The 27,395-nt window shown below is 42.2% G+C and overlaps 1 protein-coding gene across 1 annotated transcript in view; it reads right to left on the bottom strand.

Moving 5' to 3' along the window:
- The window catches only part of nid2a (nidogen 2a (osteonidogen)), a 29,920-nt gene extending 3,690 nt beyond the window's left edge, over nt 1–26,230 (bottom strand). The window contains exons 1-50 of the mRNA XM_085911846.1: nt 26,024–26,230; nt 24,704–24,889; nt 23,728–23,847; nt 19,291–19,392; nt 19,000–19,139; nt 18,163–18,295; nt 17,453–17,764; nt 17,272–17,380; nt 16,698–16,737; nt 16,509–16,618; nt 16,289–16,422; nt 16,058–16,169; nt 15,750–15,950; nt 15,448–15,678; nt 11,608–11,754; nt 10,845–10,973; nt 10,560–10,682; nt 9,688–9,824; nt 9,515–9,620; nt 9,293–9,420; nt 9,117–9,222; nt 8,909–9,024; nt 8,695–8,800; nt 8,210–8,343; nt 8,031–8,136; nt 7,810–7,934; nt 7,324–7,429; nt 7,060–7,193; nt 6,865–6,970; nt 6,652–6,776; nt 6,470–6,575; nt 6,257–6,381; nt 6,083–6,188; nt 5,870–5,994; nt 5,678–5,783; nt 5,465–5,589; nt 5,286–5,391; nt 5,075–5,199; nt 4,896–5,001; nt 4,687–4,808; nt 3,539–3,644; nt 3,326–3,450; nt 3,160–3,265; nt 2,946–3,073; nt 2,738–2,843; nt 1,364–1,493; nt 1,173–1,273; nt 917–1,089; nt 713–842; nt 466–637 (exon numbers count right to left, since the gene is read on the bottom strand). Coding sequence (XP_085767972.1) covers nt 466–637; nt 713–842; nt 917–1,089; nt 1,173–1,273; nt 1,364–1,493; nt 2,738–2,843; nt 2,946–3,073; nt 3,160–3,265; nt 3,326–3,450; nt 3,539–3,644; nt 4,687–4,808; nt 4,896–5,001; nt 5,075–5,199; nt 5,286–5,391; nt 5,465–5,589; nt 5,678–5,783; nt 5,870–5,994; nt 6,083–6,188; nt 6,257–6,381; nt 6,470–6,575; nt 6,652–6,776; nt 6,865–6,970; nt 7,060–7,193; nt 7,324–7,429; nt 7,810–7,934; nt 8,031–8,136; nt 8,210–8,343; nt 8,695–8,800; nt 8,909–9,024; nt 9,117–9,222; nt 9,293–9,420; nt 9,515–9,620; nt 9,688–9,824; nt 10,560–10,682; nt 10,845–10,973; nt 11,608–11,754; nt 15,448–15,678; nt 15,750–15,950; nt 16,058–16,169; nt 16,289–16,422; nt 16,509–16,618; nt 16,698–16,737; nt 17,272–17,380; nt 17,453–17,764; nt 18,163–18,295; nt 19,000–19,139; nt 19,291–19,392; nt 23,728–23,847; nt 24,704–24,889; nt 26,024–26,230 — 6,500 coding nt within the window. The remainder of the gene's footprint in view (nt 1–465; nt 638–712; nt 843–916; nt 1,090–1,172; nt 1,274–1,363; nt 1,494–2,737; nt 2,844–2,945; nt 3,074–3,159; nt 3,266–3,325; nt 3,451–3,538; nt 3,645–4,686; nt 4,809–4,895; nt 5,002–5,074; nt 5,200–5,285; nt 5,392–5,464; nt 5,590–5,677; nt 5,784–5,869; nt 5,995–6,082; nt 6,189–6,256; nt 6,382–6,469; nt 6,576–6,651; nt 6,777–6,864; nt 6,971–7,059; nt 7,194–7,323; nt 7,430–7,809; nt 7,935–8,030; nt 8,137–8,209; nt 8,344–8,694; nt 8,801–8,908; nt 9,025–9,116; nt 9,223–9,292; nt 9,421–9,514; nt 9,621–9,687; nt 9,825–10,559; nt 10,683–10,844; nt 10,974–11,607; nt 11,755–15,447; nt 15,679–15,749; nt 15,951–16,057; nt 16,170–16,288; nt 16,423–16,508; nt 16,619–16,697; nt 16,738–17,271; nt 17,381–17,452; nt 17,765–18,162; nt 18,296–18,999; nt 19,140–19,290; nt 19,393–23,727; nt 23,848–24,703; nt 24,890–26,023) is intronic.
- Nucleotides 26,231–27,395: the final 1,165 nt, after the last annotated feature.

Raw genomic sequence — 27,395 nt, 5'->3', positions numbered from 1 at the left:
ACCAGACTCAACAAAATGTCAGCGCTAATTAATGAGATACAGGCCTTGTTGGTGGATCACCTCTGGGTAGCATCACTGAAGGCTTCTGGCTGGAGGGTGGGGCTAAGCGATGAATCAAATTCAAATCAACATCGCGATCTAGTGGAATGCATTTTATTTTGAAATCATAAAGGCTGCAAGCTGTTACTTTTTTTAAATTTCATTATGAATATTTTATAGTGTAATGCTCAATAGTGTAATGTTAATTCATGGTTCATTTGCCACTAATTTAGCGCAAACCTCAACCAGAAAGACCAAAACCAGATAACCAATACGTCTGATACTGTTTCTCATTATAAAGATTAAATTATTGCTTGTCTGTCCTTGAAAAAAAATCACAATTACATATTTTTTCAAATTGTTCAGGGCCACAGGGAGGGACAGAGGGTGGTGAGTGTTTAGTAGGAGGACACAAGTAGACCTTACCCTGTGGATGAGACCACAATGATGGCCCGGGGGTTGACCAAGTCTCTGTCAAACAGCGTTCGTCTGTCGCTGCCGTCCAAGTTGGATCTTTCGATCAGGTCGGGGTTGGAGTCCACCCAGAACATCAGCCTTCGATTAACATCCACAGCCAAACCTTCTGGACTGACTAGATCTACGCAAAGCAGAGCATTAAAACATGAAGAAAAAAAAACAATCACCCAAAATGTGTAAATAAGTGATCACTCACTTGAGTTAATAAGAATCTCTGGCTCAGCTCCTGGCACCATTGATGCTCTATTAATGGTCCGTGCAGACAAATCTGTCCAATACACTTGATTTTGCTTGCAGTCATAAGACAGACCAACAACTATGGAGCCCTGCACACACACGCATGAACATGATCAATTCAAGAGAAATTCAATCGGGCTAAATTTCCCATCTATGTATTTACATGGAGAGTCAATAATGTTCTGGACCGGCTTGCATCTAGACTAGTCCCGTCGAGAGGAAGCGCTCCTATTTTCTGTCCCTGTGCATATAGCAGTGTGGTTTCAGCATTAGGGGGAGGGGTCACATCCGGGCGGGGTAATGGCCGGACGATTGGCGGGGCCACCGAGGGAAGGCCTGCAACAAAATGGGGGGTAAAATGTGTCATATATATTGAGTGGTTTTGACAGAAGATGCGGTAGGGATGATCCAACGCTCACATGCAGGCTTGACGACATCATTTGACCTGGTGCCGGGAACCTCTCGCCCATCTTGGTCCACACACCAGCAATAGGTGGTCTCCCCATAGCATTGGACAGGACTGAGAGAGGCCGGAGGAGTTAGAACAATTCAAGATCAAGAATGTGATATTGCAAAAAAATTGTATGTCTTTAAGAACAGAATGAACTACCTGAACTGTCCGTCTGGTTCACACTGGGGCAAGTACTGTTGCGGCTCGGGCTTCCCACGGTAATGCTCCATTAAACTGCTCCTCCAGCGTTCGCACACACTCTCAGGACGGTGTGTCGGAGCCACCTGGACTGCGAGACACATCAACAAAGATAAACATCTACGTTATTTAGAGTAAACCCTCGGTTTTATTTTGAGCGCGTCAGTGTAGAGTCGCAGTCATCCAGGTCACGATGATCCGCAAATTTTGAATGGAAGCAACTTGACTTGCTCTCTTTGTTTATGCAACATACATCCCAGAGACTTCTTCAGTTCTAAAGTTTAGATGTGGCGTGACCCTTCTTATGTCATTGGTGAGTGGTCACCATAGATGGAGTTGTCGTTGTCAGGCTGACTCTTTTGCACACCAGCTGCGAGCAGGCAAAATGACTCATTCATGGCCACTCTTGCCGTGTCTTAGATGAGACAATCTACGACGTTGACATCAAATGATAGGTAAAAGCTGCTTCTCTGTTTGGGGAGAGCCCATATAGTTTGACACTGATGGATTCTTTCAACTCGCCTTTTCGAGCAGCGGTCCTAGCACTCGAACGAAAAGGAAACAAAGAAAGGTAATTCCTTTGAGAAAAACCATGTCCTGAAATCCCTCGTCAAAAACATGATGGGAATATAATGGAAGCAAAACCACATCGGCAATAACCATACTGTTTGTGACCACTCCTTGGGAACCCAACCGCCAGAGATGCCAGAAACTCCAGTTCCTGAGTCTTTGGATTTAAGGTGAAATGTCTTCAACTAACAAGAAGATTCCAGCTGTCTTGATTCAAATACCTACTCTCGTGATGTTTCTGGCTTGAGGGTACAGTATATCATATCTCGGGTTTATGTGAAGTGTGATTAATCGTGTGGGGTGTCCCTTTGTTGACACACACACTTTGTCTTGCCTCGTAAAATCCCTCTAATAACTCACTTTATTAGAGAACTTTAAAATCTGCAGCTGGTTCTCATGAAAGACTGCATATGTTTCGAAACGCAGATGAGGATGATGATGGTCGTTTGTAATGTGACGTGGAGAAAAACTAAAACCGACAATTGAATGTCAGGTGACAACGACCTTTCGGGTGCGAAGGGTCACCCTGAAAAAGGCAGGGTTGCTTATGGTTTGGTTGCTGAGAAAACAGCCCATCCGTCTTCCCACAAGACAAACTCTGAAGATGTTTGGAGAGCCATAAAAAGTAGATACGTTTACAGCCAGAGCTGCTTTTAGCCTTCACGTGTGTGTGCCGCAGACAGATAGAGAGGGTGAGTGAGGACATTAGGGCAAACATTCACAAAGACATGATATCCAGACATTAAAAAAATGGTCTCATCTTACCAGGACGGTCACAGTCCACAGGAGAAACACCAGGTCGAGTTCTTGTCCCTGCTCTTTCTTGACCATTGCTGTCCACACACCAACATTGCCCAATGGACCGATGGCACTACTCCATAGAATGATAATCATTTGATATGAAGCAAAAATAGAAACATGTAAGTCAGTTTGTGTCTATAATAGAAAATACCTGAAACCTTTTTGCCTTTACCTGTTGAGTGGTGTATTGTCCGTTTGCATCACACTGAGGGACAAAAGCTCCCACGAGGGGATAGCCTTCTGGACTGGTGGTCTGTACACTTGCTCTGTGGTGCTCACAGTGGGTTTTAGGACGTTCAACTGAAGAATCGGACGAGAGAATGGAAAGAAGAAGCAAGTGACAACTGAAATCGTTTTTTGCTAAGAGTCTATTTCTAAATTCTTACCCGGTCTCTCGCAATCAACGGGTGTTGTTCCAGGTGGAGTTCTGGTTCCAGGTCTTTCCTGTCCTTGGTTGTCCACACACCAACAATGCCCAGTGGAGCCATGACACTGGAACAGCAATAACATTTTAAAACATCATATTATGACTGTATTTTAAAAAGTACTTACCTGTTGAGGTGTGTATCGTCCATTAGTATCACACTGAGGCACGAAGGCTCCCAAAATGGGATAACCCTCTGGACTGGTGGTCTGTACACGATCTCTGTGGTGCTCACAGTGGCTTTTAGGACGTTCTGTCAAGTAGAATTCATTGGTTGGCAACCTTATTTAATTCTTGTTTAATACTTTGAAATAAACATCCGCAAACATTTAAATTATGACCTTGATTGTCACATTCAATGGGTGTTGCACCAGGAGGAGTTCTGGTTCCAGGTCGTTCTTGTCCATGGCTGTCCACGCACCAACAATGTCCGCTAGAACCATGACACTAGAACAAACATCATGTTTGAGTCCAACCATTTCTCTATCCTTACTTCTGAAATATCGAATCTATGTTCACTTTCATCTAAAAGTGTTGGAGCGGACAGGCCAATTGATTATTTTTCGACGGACACTGTCAATTGATGACAATCACTGACTACATTTCATGAAGTAAAGAATACTGAGAAGAAGCAAATCACTCATTAGAACAAGGGACAGGTCACAAATATTCTGGGACAGTCTTATGATGAGATGAGTATTTCCCTTTACCTGAGTGATAAAAAGAGTAAAGCTTTGAGAAAGAAAGGTTCTGCTTGTAATCTTAAAAGAAAGAGGCCATCTGTGAATCTCACTGGAACTAAGGTCATGGCTTGGTCCTGCTTGGGCTCATTAATCTTCATTTACCAAGTAACAGATGAGCAGATAGATTAGCTCAGAAGTCTACTGAAACTATTTGTCTCCCAATTTATAGAAATATGCAACCCAACTTGTTAGAAGCCGCTTCATCCTGTCGTAAGATAATGAAACAGAACACACTCCCAGGAGTTCATCTGGGCCAAAGGGAGAAGTGGGAGAGTTTTTGCAGGCCAAGTCAACCTCCAGAATAAACCCTAGAGAGATTTTACCAAATAAACACTGAAGAAAACAACAACTAAAGGATGTGGTCTAACTTAGAAAAATCAAGAAGGTTGCCAAAGTTGCGTGAAGTCAATAGGTCACAGAGTTATTGCAAGAAACTATTTGAAATTAAATATTATGTGTCATTTACGTCTGCTTTAAGTCTATTGGTAGATCCAATGCCTCTGAAATTTGGTGGTCTCTTACAAAGAAAGGTATCTTCTAAAACTTAAAGAACTTAACTTGGAGTTTGCATAGCAGACATAAATATGGCAAATTATCACTCAATGTCCTCCATCTGTGATCTAGTTAAGGAAGTGGGACTTTAACATCAGGCAGGGGACTCTGTCAACTGTTCCTGGCCTTTAATAAAACCTTTGCATCATAGATGGGGCTGTCACATACACATTCTTAATACTGCTTGCCTTTACCTGGTGAGGTGTGTACTGTCCGTTAGCATCACACTGAGGTACAAAAGCTCCAACAAGTGGATGACCCTCTGGACTGGTCTGTATACTGTCCCTGTGCTCCTCACAGTGGCTTTTAGGACGTTCTGAAAATTACATTGTAAAGTTGTACTCCAATTGAAACTATATGAGGGTCATCAGAGTGTGAAAACAAAAAAAAGTCGCTTTAGCACCTGGTTTGTCACAGTCAAAGGGTGTTGTACCAGGAGGAGTTCTAGTACCAGACCTTTCTTGCCCTTGTCTGTTCACACACCAACAATGTCCACTAGACCCATGACACTACAATACAACTCTTTTTTAGTCACATAGATGATATAAAAATACATAATGCATTAAACAGTCGAGAAAGTACCTGCTGAGAAGTGTATTGTCCATTAGCATCACATTGAGGTACAAAGGCTCCTACCAGTGGCTCACCCTCTGGACTGGTGGTCTGAATACTGTCTCTGTGCTGCTCACAGTGGCTTTCGGGGCGTTCTGAAAATTACATGATAAAGTTATACTCCAATTGAAACGATAAGAGTCTTAAGAATGTAAAGACGATCATGGGTTAGCTTTGGCACCTGGTTTGTCACAGTCAAAAGGTGTTGTACCAGGAGGAGTTCTAGTACCAGACCTTTCTTGTCCTCGGCTGTCCACACACCAACAGTGTCCACTAGAACTGTGACACTAAAATACACATTAAGTTTTAGTCGCATGGATGGTATTCATAGGACGTAATGCATCTAATCGTTTACTGTACCTGCTGAGGAGTGTACTGTCCGTTTGCATCACACTGAGGTACAAAGGCTCCCACTAGTGGATAACCCTCTGGACTGGTGGTCTGAATACTGTCTCTGTGGTGCTCACAGTGGCTTTTAGGACGTTCTTGAAATTACATTATAATGTTATACTCTAATTGAGACTTTAACTGAGTTTTAAGAATGTAAAGACGATGATAGTGTAGCTTTGGCACCTGGTTTGTCACAGTCAAAGGGTGTTGTACCAGGAGGCGTTCTTGTACCAGACCTTTCTTGTCCTCGGCTGTCCACACACCAACAATGTCCACTAGAACTGTGACACTAGAATACCCAGTTTGTTTTTGTCAAATTGATGATATAAAAGAGACAATGCCTCAAATGCCATAATGCCTCATCTCGAATCGTACCTGTTGAGGAGTGTACTGTCCGTTAGCATCACACTGAGGTACAAAGGCTCCAACTCGCGGGTAACCCTCTAGACTGGTGGTCTGAATACTGTCTCTGTGCTGCTCGCAGTGGCTTTTAGGCCGTTCTAGAAAGTACATTGTGAAGTCATATTTCAACTGAAAAAACGTCAAGTCAATAGACTGTAAATACAAGGCAAAGTTAAACTTCAGCACCTGGTGTGTCACAGTCAAAGGGAGCTGTACCAGGAGGAGTTCTGGTACCAGGTCTTTCTTGGCCTTGGCTGTCCACACACCAACAGTGTCCACTAGAACTGTGACACTAAAACACAGATTAGGTTTTAGTCGCATATTCCAAGGACATACATGTAATACATCTGTTTACTGTACCTGCTGAGCACTGTACTGTCCGTTAGCATCACACTGAGGTACAAAGGCTCCCACAGGTGGATAACCCTCTGGACTGGTGGTCTGAATATTGTCTCTGTGCTGCTCACAGTGGCTTTTAGGACGTTCTTGAAATTATATTGTAAAGTTATACTCTAATTGAAACTATAAGAGAGTCTTAAGAATGTGTAGACAAAGATAGGTTAGCTTTGGCACCTGGTTTGTCACAGTCAAAGGGTGTTGCACCAGGAGGTGTTCTAGTACCAGGCCTCTCTTGTCCTCGGCTGTCCACGCACCAACAATGTCCACTAGAACTGTGACACTAGAATACCCAGTTTGTTTTAGTCTGATTGATGATATACAAAAGATACAATATCTCAAACCATCTCAAATTGTACCTGCTGAGGAGTGTACTGTCCGTTAGCATCACACTGAGGTTCAAAGGCTCCAACTCGCGGGTAACCCTCTGGACTGGTGGTCTGAATACTGTCTCGGTGCTGCTCGCAGTGGCTTTTAGGCCGTTCTAGAAAGTACATTGTGAAGTCATATTTGAACTGAAAATAAAGACAAGTCATCAGACTGTAAATACCAAAAGAAGTTAACTTTTGCACCTGGTTTGTCACAATCAAAGGGTGTTGCACCAGGAGGTGTTCTAGTACCAGGCCTCTCTTGTCCTCGGCTGTCCACGCACCAACAATGTCCACTAGAACCGTGACACTAGAATACACAATACACTGTGTTATACTTCTCAGTTCAATCAGTGATATATAAATTATATAGAAAAATGCAAACCATCTAAAATGTACCTGTTGAGCAATGTACTCTCCATTAGCGTCACACTGGGGTACAAATGCTCCCACTAGTGGATAACCCTCTGGACTGGTGGTCTGTACACTGTCTCTGTGCTGCTCACAATGACTTTTAAGACGTTCCGGTTCTTCTGTTACATTGATTTAACAATACAAGTTCTGGCCAACCATATGATTTTAAAATACAAGACAGCAGTACTCTGCCATAGTATTGTACAGTATATTTTACTTAACATATTGGGAATGATTTGGCTTATGCACCTGGTTTGTCACAGTCAGTGGGTGCTGTACCAGGTGGAGTTCTGGTTCCTTGTCTTTCCTGTCCTTGGCCGTCCACACACCAACAATGTCCAGTCGAGCCGTGACACTGAAATGAACATTAACATTTGACTAGAGCACTGAGGGCCCTATCAGCCGTGGCTACCTTGGGATACCAGACTGGCAGATTGGAACTGGAATAATTTTTTTTTTTTTAAAGGGCAAAATTTGAATGGAAATGAAAAATGCACAACTTTCTGTTCAATTCAGAGTAGGCTTTCAGAGACATTTTGTTGTACATGCTTTCAATGTTTGGTAGAAATATTGATGTTTTGACAAGCCTGATGTGTGTTCAATGTTTCATTTTGTTGTCATTTATAACAGCTTTAAAGTATAAAAACAATAGGGACTGCGCAGTGGTCACTGGTCAAGCCCTAATAAAGCATATCATACACTGAACAACAATATCTTCAATATTAAAGAATTTACCTGTAGAGGTGTGTAATGACCATTGGAATCACAATGAGGAACAAAGGCTCCCACTACTGGGTACCCTTCTGGACTGGTGGTCTGTACACTGTCTCTGTGCTGCTCACATTGGCTTTTAGGTTGCTCTGGAAATTGCAATGTAAAGTTATATATATTCTTTGGCAATGTTAGGGAATATAAAGTTATCCTTGCCGCACTGAATTTTTTTTTTGCTTTGGCACCTGGTTTGTCACAGCCGATGGGTGTTGCACCAGGAGGAGTTCTAGTACCAGGTCTTTCTTGTCCTTGACTGTCCACACACCAACAATGCCCAGTGGAGCCGTGGCACTAAAATGTGCATTCGGTTTTAGTCCAACCAAAATATACAAAAGACATCATGCCTCAGCACATAATTAATTACCTGTTGTGGAATATACTCCCCATTTGCATCACACTCAGGCACAAAGGCTCCCACGAGAGGATAACCCTCAGGACTGGTGGTCTGCACACTGTCTCTATGACGCTCACAGTGGCTTTTTGAATGATCTGGTTCTTCTGGTTGACAGAGTTTAGGATTATTTTTGAAAGTACTGTTAAAATTCCTGTAAAAACCCATGAAACATCTATTTGTTTTACTGTGTCTTCACTTTACAACTGAATAGAAACTAAATGCTGATCCTTTTCCCATCGCAATCATACACGTGCATTTATTGCAATCATTAAAGTGACTGATGACCTCAAAGAAACACAAGTTGATGCCTGTCAGAGTTGAGGAATGATGGCAGCCCAAGGTCAATGATTAGCAAGGAAAGCCTTTTGTAGCATCATGACAATAAAACAAGACATGCAGCATGACAGCCTTCTGGAAGAAGTTCATCTTTCTGTGGGTACTCTTCCTTCTCTCACCTGGTTTGTCGCAGTCTGTGGGTGGTGCACCAGGACTGGTTCTGGTTCTGGGTCTTTCTTGTCCCTGGCTGTCCACACACCAACAATGCCCAGTAGAACCATGACACTGTGGCAGATGGGTAGAGATTGGAGGATAAATATACACATGTGAGATGAATTCAAATGTTTCAAAAAAGCATCTCTGGAGTTATTGGTTGAAATATCTTCTTCCAACCTGCAGTGGTGTGTATTGTCCGTTAGCATCACACTGAGGGACAAAAGCTCCCACAGGTGGACTGCCAGTCTGCATGCTGTCTCTGTGATGCTCACAGTGAGTTTTAGGATGGCCATCTGAGGACATTAAGAAACACTTTAGAAAACGGAAATTGTCAATGATCGTGACAGCAAATGAAATGTCTTGCTGATAAAAGCCTGCTTTGTACCTGGTCTCTCACAGTCGATGGGAGTTGTGCCAGGTGGAGTCCTGGTTCCGTGTCTTTCCTGTCCTTGGCTGTCCACACACCAGCAATGTCCACTAGAGCCGTGACACTAAAATAACAAGACTTATGAATGTCTCATATGGTAAACACATTGCGTCTACGATTTAAAAAGGGCTTACCTGTTGAGGAGTATATTGTCCGTTAGCATCACACTGAGGTACGAAAGCTCCCACTAGAGGATAACCATCTGCACTCTGTACACTGTCTCTGTGGTGCTCGCATTGGGTTTTAGGTTTCTGTGGTTGCTCTGGTTGGTTTAAAGGCAAAGTGTTCAAAGTATTTATTTGTAAGTAGAGCACAGCAAGAAAATGCTCAAGGCGTGTTGTACATGTGGTCCTCACCGTGTCGGTCACAGTCTGTTGGTGCCATACCAGGGGGAGTCCTGGTTCCTGCTCTTTCTTGTCCCCTATTATCCACACACCAACAATGTCCAGTGGAGCCATGGCACTGCAGATGAGTAAAGTTGAGCTCCAGTCAGTGGTCATCATTTTGCTTGCTGGCTCTCTTTACCCACCTGAAGTGGTCTGTATCGTCCATCAGAGTCGCATTGAGGGATAAAAATCCCAACCGGCGGCTGACCATCTTGTTCTGGCCCGCTCTGTAGACTGTCTCTGTGCTGCTCACATTGACTTTTAGTACCACCTGTCGGTCCTATGGATGAATTATAATAATTATTAACACTTTTGCAATAAATGTACACAATATGAACAAAACGATGTCTTATAATTTCACACTGTTGTAGGTTCTTCACTGTTGTCAGAAAAACCTTCTTCAGGATTTCAGAATTCTTTTTGGGGAATTTGACAGGAAGAAAATAGATTTTTTTGGGGGTCTTTCAGTGCCCATTTCAACAACCACTGGTGTCCATCCACCAGACTGCCATACGCAGAAGCAGGATTAGTCATTCCCCAGACTGGGTTTCCACAGTCGGTAGTTTGACACCACCGTGGTATGGATGTTTTGTAAACAATTCAAACGTGTTCGACTTTATGAGCACGACTGCACTCTGCAATCACATTCATTAAAGTCGATGATGTGAAGGGCAAAGCTTTCACCGACACAAAGATGTCAAAATGTCCGATTTTCCCTAAACATCTCCAGTTTATGGAACCTTCGAAAATGTATCTGGCTACAATTTGCTGGTATTTCATTACCTCAGCCGATATGTATGTTTCCACTACACATTTTTCAGTTACTAATCATGCAATTTACATGTCATATTCAATGAGTATACTGTACATGTCAGTTATGGTACTGTTGCAACCCGATCTGCAGCAGGGGTGGTTCACGTTTTGCACAACATCCCAATTTAGTTGGAATTTGGATTTGTCTATATTTTAACACTGCAAATGCACAGAAAAACTTAATCATGGCAAGTCAACTGACCTTGTTGTGAGCAGGAGAGACCATCTCCGTAAAAACCATTCTCACACTGACAGTGGAAGGAGCCTAGGCTGTTGCTGCATTTTGCATTGATGTGGCATGGAGAGGACCTGCATTCATCCATGTCTGTGGACATACAGTCAAAAAGTAGAGGAACACCGCGATATGTACAAGTAACTACTTCAAATGACAAGATGCTAATAGGTAATCCCCACAGTCACGAAAAATCAGTGTTGTGTGTGCTGGTATTCTATTTATTAACATAACATGTTGTATCTAACAACTCACCCACACATGTACGTCCATCAAAACCAAATTCATAGCCGCTCTGGCAGTGGCAGCGATGGCTACCGGGTAAGTTGATGCATTGCGAATGAGCCCCACACGAAGACAAGCCCTCTGCACACTCATCAACATCTAACCAGAGAGAGCGAGAGAAAACGTGTCAACCGAAACAAGTTCTCCATCCATATTTGAGTGCAAACACCTGGAGCCAAGGCTGCATTCTTAGCACTGTACAAGACATTGTGATTATGCGGTCATGGAGAGACACTGGGGCCCATCCATGGGAACCGTGGCAGAGCCTGGGGCTTTCCTAGTGCTGTCAGCAGGGGACACAAAGATAATGCTGGGCTAATGACAGGCCACGGACAAGCTTAAAGCAATGGAGGTCCTTCTTAATTAGATCATTAAACAAGGAGGGGGGAGCGACAAGAAAGAGAAGAGGGAGTGATGATTCCTTCCATACACACTTGTTGGACAGATGTTGAAAACTGCCGCAGCACCTTCAACTGTCAAAGTCTCTGTGCATGTTTGGAGTGCTGGAGGTGGGAAGTAAGCCTATGATGATGAAACCCTGATGTGGTGTAGAAAAAAAAACAAGGGCCGATTTGGAAAAAAAAAAATCTTAACTATTTGTTAATGCAACCAATTCAGGGAGGTAAGATATTCCTCATCCTGGAACACAGTTTGACTTTTGGGGCCACTGATGTTAATGTGACACCATTGAAGAAAAATACACGGGAGTCCCACAGGACACTAGGTTAGGTACCGTAACAGTTGTGTCCATCTCCTTTGTAACCAGTTCCACACCGGCACTGGAAAGCCTTGTCCTCCAGTGGGATGCACTGGGCAGTCGTGTCACAGTCGTGGCTTCCATCATAGCAGGGGTTAACCAACCCTGGTCCTGTCAACTCAGCTGAAGCAAAACAAGAAAATTGTGGCCCCTTATTAGTTATGTTGCTGGAAAAAAAATTTGAGTCAATTCTCAGTGATGATACCGCTTATGATACAAAGAAACGTGTTAACAAACCAAAACAGACCCTTTGGTTAATCTGATGAAATTTAAATGAGATGGTACATTCAAATTAATACCAAACATCTATCCCCAGTGCAATGAAAATGCCATTAATCTGTTAATGTGTTAGTTACCTCTCACTAAAAATAGTTGAAACATCAAAAACGGTGGCATACAACAAGAGTACCATCCATGAAAAAAAAATGAAAAAAGGATACTAAAAATGTCAAATTTACATTGAGTTGACCTTTGGACTATTTAGTGTCAAGTACTTAGCATGATTACGGCAGCAAGGCTAAGTAAACACATCAGAGCAATTCCCACAGGATGTCTTTCTTTTAGGAAGTGACTTCCTTCATGTTCTCAATATTCAACACATGGTTGAAGTTAGACACACCAAGACACACCCCCACCCACACACAGTATGATGAGTGAGCAGATGTGTGTGAAAGGTTTCCTCCAGCGTGACCTCACATTGACCATGTGTTACAACATGAAATGTTTTCTACCTCTCAACTGTCGATTGGCACACCAGTTCAACATTACAAGTGTAGCCTCACTGTTTAACAATCTGAACGCTGAATAAATTCATTTTCTGAGTTTCTGGATCCCATTTTAGGCTGATTAACTGGTGTCATGTGCTGCTAGTATATGGAGGATCAAATCAAAGTAAAATCTGATTGGATGCTTACATAGTGTTCCTGATGCACTGCCAGTGGTTTCATATTCTTCTTAATATTTCAGAACCGCAAAGAAAAAAATAATGTCTTAAATTTCACAAACGAGCTCAGAAAGAAGTACAATATTTTTTTCTCATACACTACACTAGTGTTTCTCAAGTTTTATCACATAAAACAACTCAGGCCTCCATCATGACCAGTCTTAAAATATTGTAGTATAGTAAACCCAAGTCCCAGTAGAGTGAGTCAGAAATGGATGGTACACACTCCATAGAGAGAAAATCCCCTGCACACAGACAATGACGTTTACTCCAGATTGCTTCCATCTCCTGAGGCCAGAGCTTGATACGTGCTTCTAATCAGGACACGTCCCAAATGTGGACATGAGAGGGTTACGTGAATATGAGCAGACGGAAAAGGAAGGCTGGATCATTAAAGATGCTGTAAAGGGAATTTAGAGATTTGTTTCAAATTACATTATACACGTCTGAAGATGATTGCTGACAAAAATGGAGACAGTTTTTTACCATTTGTGTTCTCTTGATTTTTTAGGGTGGGGCTAAAATAGCGCCAAAGGAAGTTGCAGCGTGAGGGCCCCCTCCTCCACTACGATATATTCTAGCCACTGGAGACTTTATGATGATGTACGTATTTTCACAGCTGAAACCTGTAGTTATGTGTAGGCATAAGAAACATGCTGTTGTTTTTTTTTTTTTTTTTTTAAACATTCAGTGACAACGTTGGAGAGCGGGGACAAGGGCTTGATTTTTCATGATTTAGAAGCCTCATTTGTGTCACGACTCGTCAGCGGGTGCTTTAATATGTCTGTTACCATGGTTTCTGTTGGCGTCGCCCCTCCCCTCCTGTGTTGCCTCACAATCATTGTAATCAGTCACCTGCCTCTTGTTACCTGTTGTGTATTTAAGTCCCGTCTGCCCCTCGCTCCCTTTCGGATCATTGGTGTCTTGATGTCTGTTTGGTTCATGTCTTTGTCAAGTCTGTTTCGGTTAGCCAGTGTGTCGGTCGGTCAGTTAAGTTATGTCAATATGCCGATTCTGTTAGTTTATTCCCCTAATCTTTTCTTCCAACTACCTTTTCCCTTCACTAAACCCTGGTTCAAGCTGCATTTGGTCTCCTTGCTTCATTTCGATCCGTGACAAGTTGATACACTTGGGATTGTTTTAATTGGTCACATTCGCTGTGATTATTAGCAACTTTCTTTTCTGCGGTGTGTCAAATTCACAAGACATTTATTTTCCTTTTACACAGACTTTAAAGTCACTCAGAGAATTGCGGTGCGCCACCAACTAGTATGACTTTTTAAGATGTGCTTCCCTCTTCTGCTCAAAACTCAGTCACAGCAGGGGTTATGGTTGAGAAATACCAAAGCAACAATAACATGGCCGTGGTGCACCGCCTTGGAACAACAACTTTACTTGAAGAGAACGAGATTCTGAACTTGAACAAAGTCAGCAACTGGCTTTTTGTCATTGGATTCATGCACCTGATAAAGCAAAAATGAGAAACATTACCGAGAGTCCAGACTAAAGTTTGTTTTTCAATTGCACTACTCTTTCATAGTTTTATAGTGACCCGTTAACAGACTGACAAACGGCTCTGATTTTCTAAATCCATGAAAAAAAAAAAAAAAAAAAAAAAAAAAGCAAATGGATGTGCTGCAGCTGGTCCTGTCTGACTAAGGGAACCAGGTGTATATATCTTAAACTGCACACTGCTGGCCCAAGCCAAAGTTTCACTTTCCCCCTTTAAATGTGCATCAACTGCACTTGCTTGATAAATTCCTGCAAACACTGTCTTTTCATCATGAACATTGTTTTGCAAAAATCAATTATCAGTGATTCCACTGTGTATGTATGTGAGGAATTTCTCATTTGTGCTTTCATAATCTATGGTGCTGATACAGATTACAATTGTTTGGCCTTGGAGGAGGCCTATGGTCTATTGAGTGCCATTCAAGTCAGTCCGGGGATTCTCATGACATCACAAGGAAGTTATTCTGCCCGGCAACCCACCCCCTTCCTTAAAATCTGTCATTGGATAGGGTATTAGGGAGTGTGAGACCCTTCCATGCATGTGTGCGTGCATGTACACACACACATATGCATGCACACACACACACACATATGCATGCACACACACACACACAGCACTTAGTCCGTGTTTACAAAACCCCTGATCCCCCAAAGCTCTTCCAGCTGTGCTCTGGGTGTACAAGTGTGTTTGGGTGAGTGTGTGCATGCGCACGTGAGAGTGTGTGTGTACTGTGTGTGTACGCACTTGCAAGCCTGTGCATGTGTCATGACCTTCGTCATGACCAATGTGACATCAAAATGATAGAGACTTGGTACTCTCCATCTTTTGGTCTCTCTGTTCAGTCTCTTCCTATTTTTTTTTTTAAATCAGATTGACTTATAGAAAATCATGTTGTTGGAAAAAGAACATGAGATATTGGTGCAATATTTGATCAGCAGTAGAATGACTTTCTTCTGCAGTTGAATAAGAATCTAAGGGATGTGATTTGATTTCTGATTCATCACAAGCATTTGTGCATTGTTTACATGCAGTCAATATGCCTTTTAAAAATTTTGGTTTTTCAAGTACAGGAAGCCATCGACAGGCATCTTCTATTGCTACTTGAGCTCAAGCCGGCCTAACTTGAATACATTGACTTCTCTGCAGCGTTTTCACATTCTTTGCTGTCTCACAATTCCCATGTAAATGGAAGCAACTCTGTAATCTAACCCAAACCGTCTACCCTAACTAACCGACCAACAGTGATCCAAACAACGGCTCTCACCATTTCATGCCTGGTTGAGGTTAAAAAAAAAGTCAAACATTTGAATGCAGTGAGACCTCTATGGGACAATGAGTGATTTTTGTGTCCACCACCAACCTCCAACTGGGCTGATCTTGTTGGTGATGGCGTATCTCAGAATCCGCTCCTCCTTAACGTACATGACAAACACTCTCTCCATGGTGATCTGCAGGGTCTCGACAGGCGGAGCCCGGTTGTCATGTCGACAGTCACGGTAGGTGATGTTCTGTTTCAGCTGGAACGAAAAGGATTCGGATCCTCGGTCTGGTGAGACCACAGTAAACTCCCTCACGGAGTTGGATGTAGCAACTGGAACCAAACACAAAGGGTGCTATTAACGCACAGTGGAGTTAGGCGTCTTCAGTGGTCATCGTGGTTACCTGATGGGTAGTAATGGTAGGTCTCCTTAAAAGGCTCCATGGTCACTTCAGCAGCGGGAGGTAGGAAAGGCACACTGCCGCTAAGAGCGGTGTCGACAGTGAAGTGGTTATTCTCGTCGAGGCCTCGTCCTGTCTGAGTGATTGACAGTCGCTGGTTGCCAGGGTAAAAGACGAGTTCGGCTTGACGAGTGAACTCAGCCCCTGGTAACACCAATAATTATTTTAGTTTGTGTAAAACCACCTCTCTGCCTAGATCAAAAGGTTAGATGCTTTGTGGCGGAGAAAGTTCATAGTGAAAAGTTCTGTACCTGTTGTTTTGAATCCTGCTTGGCTATTGGGCAACTCCAGAGCAAACAGCCATCCAAACAGCTCACCGATCGGCGCAGCCGGCATCAAGGCCCAACCCACTGGCTCGGGGATCTAACCAAGCAAGGCCAGTAGAGAACCCAGAAGATGAAATGTGGAAAATGCAGTTCATGGAACGAGTGATCTTTCATTTGTTTTCAAGTGGTTTCCAATTATTTGGAATGTTCTGCTACCTCACTGACGGCTGTGTAAGCACGTCCATCTCCCACCACAATGTAAGCATGCAGATCAATGTTGTTCAGCTCCACGGGAGTCAAACCCACGATTACCGTTCCACTCAGCTTGCCACTGACGCGCTGAGGCGCCGCTGAACACAAAAAACACCAACCGGCTGAGTGTATTTCGCTGAATTTAAAAATGATGAAAAGAACACAGAGGGAGACGACTACTAACCGTCCGGCAGGCAATGGCGGCCATTTCCATAAAAGCCGGGTCGGCAGTGACAGCAGAAACCCGTAGCATAGTCAGAGCAAAAGGCGTTCTGAGAACACTGCTGCTGGAACCTACGACAAACACAAATCAATGACTCTCAATATTAACACACAGGGAATATCCCATCATAAGATACGATTGATAACATACCTCGCGCATGTTTCCTTATTCTCTGTGGTGTAGTGAATCACTGAGAAACAGACAAAAAAACGAAAGACTTAGCAATGTAAAGTGCGACAAGTGCTTGACATTATGGTAAGTATACAGCACGGTAGACTGTTGACAGAAAAGAGGATGGGAAAATACTGCAGAAAAATCTCACACACACACACACACACACACACACACACGTACTGTATATACAGTACGGAACACTTGGAGAGAAAACAGCTGTTGCAGTGCTGCATCCCATACCATGACCATCATCTCACAGGCATGTAAAATGCTTCAATACTAGGATACAGCCTGTCACTGCCCATCTGTAAATGCTGCTAAAATATAAAACTTGCCATGTTTTAATGTAACAGAAGAAAAATAATTCATTTATGAGCTCGAGTAAGTATATACATACACACGCACTAGGAGTTGCACAACAGCCATATTGTAGTGCAGCTGCTGAGGATGAGGTATCGTTTCCCTCCGTTTCCTGTCAGCCATCCTCCTTGCATACGCTTACGACTACGTACACACGCCATAAATACGCATTTCTGTGAAGGTGTCTTACCTCCTGTGTCAAAGTCCACATCTTCCTCCACACTGACCACATGACCTCCAGGGGACAGGGGTGGCTCATTTTTGTGGGAGGGATACAAATCTCCGACATCCACAGGAATCTACAGGAGGAAAAACACGGTGGTGCCAAAATTGCAACAAAACTCTCCCAGTATTAGTTATTCCAAGTTTACCTGCTCTTGAGACCGCTGAGCACCTCCATCTGGGATGACCTCTCGAGAAGGAGGCGGTGCATACTGCCGCCCCGCCACCTCTGAACCGTGCCTGGGCTCAGATGTCAAAGGTACATCTCCACCGCCATGCGACACCTCGGACGCTGACAAAGGAAGGTCAGAACTTTCTGGCTGGACAGATTCACCAGCGGCTACCGGTTGGAATTCCACATCTTCAACAGTCAGAGGGAAATCTCTGTCTTCCTCTTGATGATCGAAGTTGCTGTTGTCTGGATACTCTTTAAAGTCATTGTACTCGGGTGTAGTGGCGCTCTGGCAGAAACAACCAAAAACCAATCATGGCTTGCAGAGTCATCTATATCATGGTCGTCGATACGATTTATTTTTGGAGCAAAACGATTCGGTGGGATTGCGATTTGATTTCATATTGGACTGCAAATGAAAATTTGTTCTCAATTGCCTCATCTGGATGAATAAATAAAACATTACGCATAAGAAAATCTGTGGCATTTGTTTGACAGCATTCGGAGCAGAAACAACTGAGTTGTCATGAGTTTTGAAGCCTTGTTATACACTGTATACATTTACTTGGCGATTTTCCTCAGTCATTGAAATTTGACAGACGAGAGAGAGAGAGAGAGAGAGAGAGAGAGAGAGAGAGAGAGAGAGAGAGAGAGAGAGAGAGAGAGAGAGAGAGAGAGAGAAATTACCTGAGGTTGATTGCGTTCTCTTGGGAGAGGCGTAGCAAGAATATCACCAATAGATGCAGGGACAATGTTGTCAAAAGAATAGCGGTTCCCAGTGTGGAAAAGCCAAACACCTGGAATTCCAGTGTTGCCAACCCTTGAATGGAGTGGGGGAAAAAACAGTAATTAGAGCAATACATTGAATATTTTCCTTGAAGTACCATTTAAGTACACCATTGGGATGGGTACACAGTGTCAACTACAGTTTAACAATGCTTAGGTTCATTAGACCCTTAAGAGCACACTTCGTTCTCGACAATAATAGTCAATTGTATGCGCCATTAGAAAACAAATCAAGTGGAGAGATGACTCAAAGCGTGGTTGTCAGCAAGTGCAGTCCTTACACCACACAATTTTACGAGTCCCAATCCAACAAGCCAAAAACAATAGCCTTACACACTTAACATTCTAGTGCCGCAATATGGACTGAAGGATCGGGACATCTGGAAGTGAACAAAAAAGAATGACCGCCATTCTATGGGATTTTTTTGGTCCATTCATCAAGAAGAACATTTGTGAGGTCAGAGGTGTACTGATGTTGGCTCACAATATCCATTCAAGTTCATCGCAAAGAAGGTTGATGGAATTGAGGTCAAGGCTCAGGTCAGGGTCCTCCACACTAAACTCATCAAAGCATACCTTGATGGCTCATATCACTTTTGAAAGAAAAACTTGGCAGCCTAAAAAGTGGGCGTGTCGAAGCCTTTATCCATTAGGACTAATAACTAACCCTAACTACTACTACAGATGAATTCGTTTTATTGGCAGTAGCAATACTGGAATAAGACAGTTTATACTAACTGGTCGAGATGTTTGATACTTTGCACATTGCTGGTCACACTGTAGTAAGGGCCCTCAGTTCGGGAAAAAATGAGATAGGTGATTTCTCCTCGGCTGAATCCGACTCGAGCGGCCAGTTCTATCTCCACATTATATGACTCCTGGGAAAAGAAGCAAACAATGCAAAAGTTGTCTGGACAGTCAAGGTCATATTTTTACTGGTGTGTGGGGGATGCTAAGCTATGATGCTCAGCATCTGCAGGCGGGAGTGTTCACCAAAAACAAGCACCTCCTTGTTTCTGCACAGTTTACCTTGGGTCTCGTCCCAAAGAAGTTCAGGCCACCCTCGGGGTAGAGGAAGAGAACGTACGAGTCGGTTTCATCGTAACCAATCACTGCCTGGAAGGTGTTGACCTGTAAGAGGGAGGAAGTTTGCTCTTCAATAAAAACTACAGTTTGAATTGAATGACTTTCAAGCACGTACATAAGAACGTAAATGTTATTAATATAACACTTCTCACAGAATGGCCTACGAAAAAAAACGACATTGTACACCTGTCAACGAACGCTTACATCTTATATATTACCTGAAAGCACTGTTTGAAATAAAGTTGCTTTTCAATCTATATTAAAAAGAACTATTGTCAGCGCAGACAAGAGGCGTCGATATTTGAAAAAGGACTATCGGTGACTCCATGTGCACATCTGCACACACAGAGGCGCACACACTCACAAGCAGACACACACACACACACACATTCCCAAGCGAATGAAGAGCACAGCTGTCTTCCTGTGTGTGCACATCTTTCATGATAATGTTAAAGATGTGTGAGCAGGACTCAGACGTCTCTTCACCTATAGCCATGAAAAGTATAGTACATGTTTCTTGCTCCTAATTGCTTAGCACAACATCTTTAAACCATCTTTGTTGTTGCTTGCCGCCTCTGGGCTTGCTTTAATTAGCGAGTCTGGTCCGGGCGGTTGCGTAGTGTCTATATGAAATCTGCTTTTGCTTTGTCGGAAATACAGTGACATTCATGTTGTAATGTTGACGGCGGAACCACACTAGATATTTAAAATATCTAAACATCCCTGTTCAAATACCTTTCCAATTGATGTCAGTACATACCTGCCACCATTCCAAGTGCCTCTGATTAACCCCAAATTAATTTTAAATGTTCAAGTAGACTTTCCTAATATTGTTTTCTTGGCCAGAGGGACATTTTTGAGTTCAGACTTTTTTATGTGTTTTTTATGAATGGTGGTGTCGTTTAATTTTTACTGACCGCACTACAAACATCCAAACCCAGTCCAAGCCAATTTGTGCTGGGCTTAGTGTCTCCCTTTGTGTGATTGTTTGGCACTCAAGGTAAAGACAACTAGTAATTGCACCCCCACTAAAAAAAACAAAGGCTTTCTTTTCTCACCTTTTAATTACAAGAATGGCAGTGCATTCACACACATCACACACAGACACACACAAGCATATGCACACACACACCTTTATGTCTATGTGACTGGCTGCAAATGTTTGGTTGGCTATTTATTGATGACAGCGACTTAGTATTTCTTTTTATGGCTTCACATATAAACAGCAAAGTCACGCTGACCTGAAAAAACAACACAAATACGTATAATGCAAATGAGACCAGCAGTGGTGGAAAGTGTCGTTACTTCTTTTGTAAGTGGATCACTTCAGTCACTTGTCCTTTAGTTGATAATATTAAAACCAAGTATTTGTAGCAGTCGCCGTGTTGTGGACTGTATCAAACTTTTTATTTTTATAGGTGACAAGGGACTAAAAAAAGCACAGTAGGCCCATGAGGCAGACATTTTGACAAGATGGATCATCAATATTGAAAACTGTTTTTTAAATGGTTATTATTTTTAGGCCTCAACATCAAACAAACATATGCGGCAAAATAACATTTGCCATCTGTCTTCATTTAAAAGAGCAGTGCATAAACAAACCCTTTAGTAGTAAGCAAGTTACCCAACTGCTTTCCGATGACCGAACATTGACCTACGGACACTCACTGGGGACCAACAACTCAACCATGGGTACTGCTTTGCTTCTACTACATGTACCTTGTTAGGCAGTTAGGACACTTAAATTTGAAGTAACATTGTCTTTAGTTTTAGACCTCACCCTGTCATCAAAATCATCAAAAAAAAAGTTGTTGGTCAAGCACCCACGCATTTTTTTCAGAAATTAAATGCAGGAAGTTGATGGACACTACCAGACAATTTCGTGTTTTTTATGAAAACTGGGCAAATTATCTTCAGTCATCACCCGGCAATCATTGTGTGAGAAAGGAGTTGCATATGTTCAGTTTGCTTTGAGTCAGGAAGAACACCCGTCTCGATCAAGGGGGCCCTGAGAAACAACAAATAGAACTAGGAGGGTTAGTAGTTCCTATTGTTTTACACAGGGGGGAAAAATGAAAGGATTAATAAACATCAAGAAGAGGCAAAAGTACATCTTTGTGAAGATCTGATAAATAATAAAGGGGATAGAGCTTAAAACCAATGAGAAAGATAATCCAATTGAGTTACAGCTCTGGAAATAATTAAGAGCAAAACTCAAAGGACCTCTTTTGGTATTTGACCCAAGATGTAATTTTCTGCAAATAAATGACAATATTTGTATTTAGAATTTGGGGGCTAACTTCGTTGTCAGTAGTTTGCAGAATTAAAAAATAAAAATGTCATGAGACTCCAACATAGATACAGATCTGCCCTGAGAAGTTCAGCTTGTTTCATGACCACATTCATAACTCAAAACAGCCATACTGTATCATCTTTACCCATTGAAATGAATGGAAATGCTAAAAATCTGAAAAGATCTGACAAGAGTCTGCATGTTGTGAAGTTGAGTTGAGCTTACTGCCGACATATTGCACTCATGTCTCAAGTTTGTGTCAGTCAAAAGCAAACATTTTTTACTATATCTCGTGAGTCGGATTACTCGTATTTTAGGGCACCACCAAAAATGGCAAAATCTAACAAACTAAGACTTTACCCAAATTCTGAGCTGCGTGTGTATGTCGTGTTAGTGATAATACTGATAACAATTATAATTTTGATCAATATAACCATGCTATGAAATTTTCACAGTGTCATCTCTAACGGCAAACAATGGATCCCCTTCCCCCGAATAAGCATCACCTCCACCACACATCCTGACTCTGTGTGGCACACAGGACTCCACATAATCAGCCCCCCCCCCCCCCCCCCCCACTGAACTCCACCCAGCACCTCCGGCTAATCTCTTCAAAGCAAGATGCTATCAGTCCACAGACCCCCAGATCGCCATGATGGGCCAGGCTGTTTAAGCCCCTAACTTCCTTTTCATTTGTTCAACAATTCAAATACATTCACAGGTTCACATTTGGAATGTCACAAAGTCCGAATCAACTTCAAGGCAACAGCCAGTGTTGTGCATTGCATTTAATATTTGCACCTTTGGCTTTTGATCCACCGGGTTGGGGGAGGAGGAATGCTGAGGATTGAGATAAAACAGCCTGAGAAACACAAGCAAAGACAAACACAGATGAGAAGGCCAGACACGGGGAGGTCTCCTGTGGTTTGCCTCCACCACTCCCTTCATCATCCATCTATCCATCCTATTTGCCCGAAACGGCACAGCAACTTTAGTAGATGTGCTTTTATTGAGTTTCCGCAGAAGCAACGTAAACCAGAACATTTCAAAACCACTCACACCTTTTGTACTGAAGTAGAACAAACATATGTATGTAATAAACAGATAGAATAGAACTACTAGCCATTCATCTTCTGTAGTTAATTAACATGAAAACATTTGATCATTTAACTGGTGCACCAAAATCAGAACAGATGCACGTCAACTCAAGTTGCTCGGACAGCTGCTTTGCGAAAGTGTGTTTAGTCTGTAGGCGCGGTATATTGCTCCTCACTTTGTGATGTCACAAAGTGTGGTGATGAACTAGCAGTTTCAATGGCTAACAACTCCCCAAAGTTATTCACCATGCTAGAGCTCCTTTAATAAAACAAAAAAAAAGTGCTGACTCTGACCTCAAGCACTCTTCATGGTTGAGATATATTCTACATGTACAGTAAAGTGGTGGCAGTAACATTGCTCAAAGGTTGTGTTTATTCAATTTGGTGGTGGTGGGTGGGGGGTACATTTTGAATTCCACTAGATCTTGTTGTTTCTTCAAGTGGATGGCGTGTCTGCCTTGTGGTCTTCCAAAATATTAGTTTAATGTACTGCAGGTTGTCTTAACATGCAAAAATGTGGAATATGACTCCATGAAATAGTAAAGTACAGATGCATAGCTGGCAGAGGTGACCAATCTTAATTTAAATCATCTTACATACATTCCTCCTACATCGGAATTCAAACATTTCTTCCTCGATAAATGAGTAAAATAAGCCCTGGGGTAGCTATTCCCAGATTTTACAATTGGTTTAGTTATTAACTGGTATCAGGAAGACAAACAAAAAAGGAAGCAGCCGCTAGCAGAGCTTGGGAGTGGGATAGTTTGTCTACCTGCATGGAAATTGAAAGAGAAGGGAGAAGAGGCGAGGACAATTTCATGACCCTTCAAAGATGACCTCTGACCTCCCGAAAAGGTTAAGAGGTAGATGAGAAGATAGAGGACAAATGGACCTCACACTCCTACCCCTGAGGCCGAATACATGAAACCTCCAGGAATTCGGGCTAATTCTGTTTTACTCCTGTGGTCAAGTCCTCCATATCCATCTTACCTTGTTCGAGGTCCCCCCACTGGTCCGAGTGGGCTCCTCGTAGGCGCCCACATTCTCCCATGTTGCCACCACAGCATGGGTGGGGGTGAATTTGGCATCTGGGAAGCCTTGGTGAACTTCCTGGGTTGGCGGGTGAACAAATGAGCGCATGGAGGAAGAGAAAAGAAGAATACAGTTGGCAAGTATTTTACTTACTCAGCATGAACAAGTCCAAAACAAGACCAGGACACATTCCAAATCCTTTTTGGACAGGGAAAAGAATTGCGGGTTGAACACAACTTTACAATATTAAACACATGCACAACCGGAGAAATTTTTTTGTTTGTTTGATAGTTTGTGGTGTGAAACTGTGGAAAAGTAAGTGTGAGGATTTAAAGCAATGTCAAAATGGGAACCAGTTGAAAAGAATAAAAAGATGTGCCGCACGCAGTGTATGGACAAAAGAGCGGACAAATGTACAGTAGGTACATTTTTGTAACCCGTGGAAATACCAGATTTTTGTGACATAAGAAAAAATTAATCTTTGGGTCAATTATTTCAAAAGGGTTTCCACCATTGACATGACATATATTCTTTACTGAATGAAAACAATGTTTTCATAATTAAGCACTCACATTCACGTTTGTGTTAAATGGGAGTCAGCACATAGCTGTCAGCATTTAAAGTACCTGTGATTAACCCTGAGTAAAGTTAAGGCGTTATTGTAGGCTTCTGAGAAAACGTTTTGCTTCCTAGAAGAAATCTCAAGGTTTTCTGACTGTCATTTCATAATTCCCCGTATGTATGTATGTATGTTTATGTATTTTGGGAGGGGAAATGTTTCTTTTTTTGTGTGTGTGTGTCATGCTTGTTCGAAAGAAAAAGTTTAATCAGTCAGTCAAAAAATGTCTTGGCCGCTTACTCCAACTGGATGTTGAACAGCAATTTGCCTTTGAGGCGATAACAACCTTTAGCTCTTTTCCTTGAGTCAACACACCTGGGCCACTCTGTTGAGCACACTGGGCGTCTCAGTCACCCTGTAGTAAATCTGTCCTCGTCCACCACTGGTGTCCATGTCAGCCAGAAACGGCGCCACCACCGGGAAATCCGTGGGGAACCCGTCGTCCACATACTGCTTCTCCATCGGCAAGTCTTGAGCTGATATGATCCCGTTGGTGGCCACCTGGACAATGTCACAAGGAAATAATTGTTCTAATGTTATTTTTGAACAGTGGAAACATGAGTCTTTTTTTTTCAAATGCACCACAAGCATTCTTGAGAAAACTCCCGCCAGTTTTCTGTGCTGCTTATATGTACAGTGGATATATAAAGTCTACACACCCCTGTTCAAATGCCAGGTTGCTGTGATATAAAAAAAAGCATGACCCATTTGCAACATATAACTTGTACAACTCAATTGAAGAAAGAAAGAAAAAACACTTTCAGGCTTCTGCGACAAATCCAAAACATTTGAACTTTCTTTGAGGCTTATCAGAGGCACTTTAAATGGTGACAGGTGTTTTCTGACTTTAAACATGACTTTAAACGTGTTTGGGTAATTGTGAACACAGTCACATCCCTGGTTAGAAGAGGTCATGCACATTTACTTGTGCAACCAAGTTTATTATTTCCTTTTACAATAATAAATTGCAAAAAATCATTTGAGTTGTGCAGGTTATACGTAGGTCACTAATGGTGGAAAAAAATATCTTGGTCCCTTTTTTTTCCTCACAAAAACTGGTCCTTTGAACAGGGGTGTGTAGACATTTTATAGCCACTGTAAGTGATGGAAGGAGTGTGGTATATCTACCCAAGTACTATGTCTTAATTTATAACCGGTTTTGGTTGAATTTCCAAATTGTCCGCTGCATTTATGTTCTTGGTTTACTTTAATTATTAGGAGGAACCAAATATTTAATCCACTAAACAAGTTTAACGGTCTCATGTGGTCCAAAGGTGATCCCTTTTCGCCTATCCGGTGTTACATATGTTTTACTGAGACCACCATAGGATTATATCGCTCACAAACCCTACTCTTGACAGATGAAGCAGCTGTCATTAAAGAAAACAGAAAAGAACATAAACCTAACAAGAATAATATATGATGTGTTTACAATGATTCTGCTCTTTTTACTTGTCACTAAATGGAAACGCTCAAGCCCAGGCCTCGTTCAACCGCTGCATGTACATGTTAAATAAAGAAAATAATTACATGCTATTCGAGAAAACAGACATGTTCACTTTTCCAAGTGAGAGCATTTGGATACATGTGGTGTGCAAAAAAAAAAAAAAAGTAAAGGCATGAGAGTGTACTTACATAAAGCTGATAGAAGGGGGTATCGTAGAAGTAGAAGGGTTTAGGAAGAGATAAGACTTTGGAGGTTTCATCGTCTCCTTCTTCCAAAAGTGAATCTCCACTTGACATGCCATAGGGAAACATCTGGGACCTCTGGATCCCTGCAACCACACACATGCTGCAGCACAGACCCAGAAGGTAGACAGGCACCATTTGCCCTCTCTCCATTGTAGAGGGCCAAAGAAGAAGCTGCAACAAGGAGACAGCTGCACTCACGGGGAGGAAAAGAAAGAGGAAGAACTCCTCAACTCCACTCAGCAGAGGCGCTAATACTCTGGGAGAGAGAGGGAGGAGTTTAAGGGATGCTCGAGGGGGGGCATGGGGGGGTGGCGACAGCGGCGGAGGCAACATCTGTCTCGAATTAAGACAAAACAAATAGAGCATTTTTAATCCAGATGTAACTTTATCTGTTTCACAACAACTAAAACCATGAATGACTTTCACACACTTGGACGCCATCACCAGCGCGATACAAATCACACATTTCGCCATATTTGTATTCCTCAGAGAGTGCTTGTACGCTCTTCACACGAATATACCCCCCACGTTATAAATTTAATATATATTTACTCTGAGTGTATACAAGAAGACTTCCCTCTCCACTGTAAGGGTTACATTCCAGACCACCCCCATAATAAATGAAATCCACAATATAGAACTTCCCCGTTTAAATGACCTGCATCCAAGCATGTTTTATAGCATTTCCAGCATAGGTGTCAAACTCAAGGCCAGATACGACCTGCCACATCATTTTATGTGGCCCGTGAAGACAAATTCACGTGTCAATACTACAATTATAAATTGTCTTCACGTTTAAAAAATAGAGATATTGCTAGTAAATTTTATTACCGTTCATCTTTTTAAAATATTTAGTTGCTGATTTGAAAACTAGTTATGCATCAGTTTGTTGTGTAACCTATACTGTTTATAATATGAGGCGTTCATACATTTATTTGGGTTGACAGTCATGATGGCCCTCCCAAAGAAAACTATGACGACACCTCGGCCCACGAAAAAAATGACTTTGACACACAGCATTTATTTTTTCCTTGAATGTCTTAAAATACATTTTTAACATAGCATTACATTTTCAGTATCATGGTGCTTTTAAGATACAGGTTTAGTTTGTTCCATGATCAGACTCGTGGCAAAAAATACTCAAATCATCTAAGCCCATTGAAGTGTATGGAAATGCCATTAATCCGTTCCAGTGAGGATAAAGAATATCATCATTGTCGGCAGAAAACTTCATAATGACAACTTTACAGTAACTTGAAGAAGAAGCTTTATTTTCATTGTACAACAGATCTACAACAAAGTTTCATTTGGCAAC

The sequence above is a fragment of the Syngnathus leptorhynchus genome, chromosome 1 (genome assembly GCF_054491065.1).
Source record: "Syngnathus leptorhynchus isolate UIUO chromosome 1, UIUO_Slep, whole genome shotgun sequence".
Taxonomy (NCBI): domain Eukaryota; kingdom Metazoa; phylum Chordata; class Actinopteri; order Syngnathiformes; family Syngnathidae; genus Syngnathus; species Syngnathus leptorhynchus.
The sequence above is the reverse complement of the archived record's forward strand: the minus strand, read 5'-3'. Positions and strand labels throughout refer to the sequence as shown.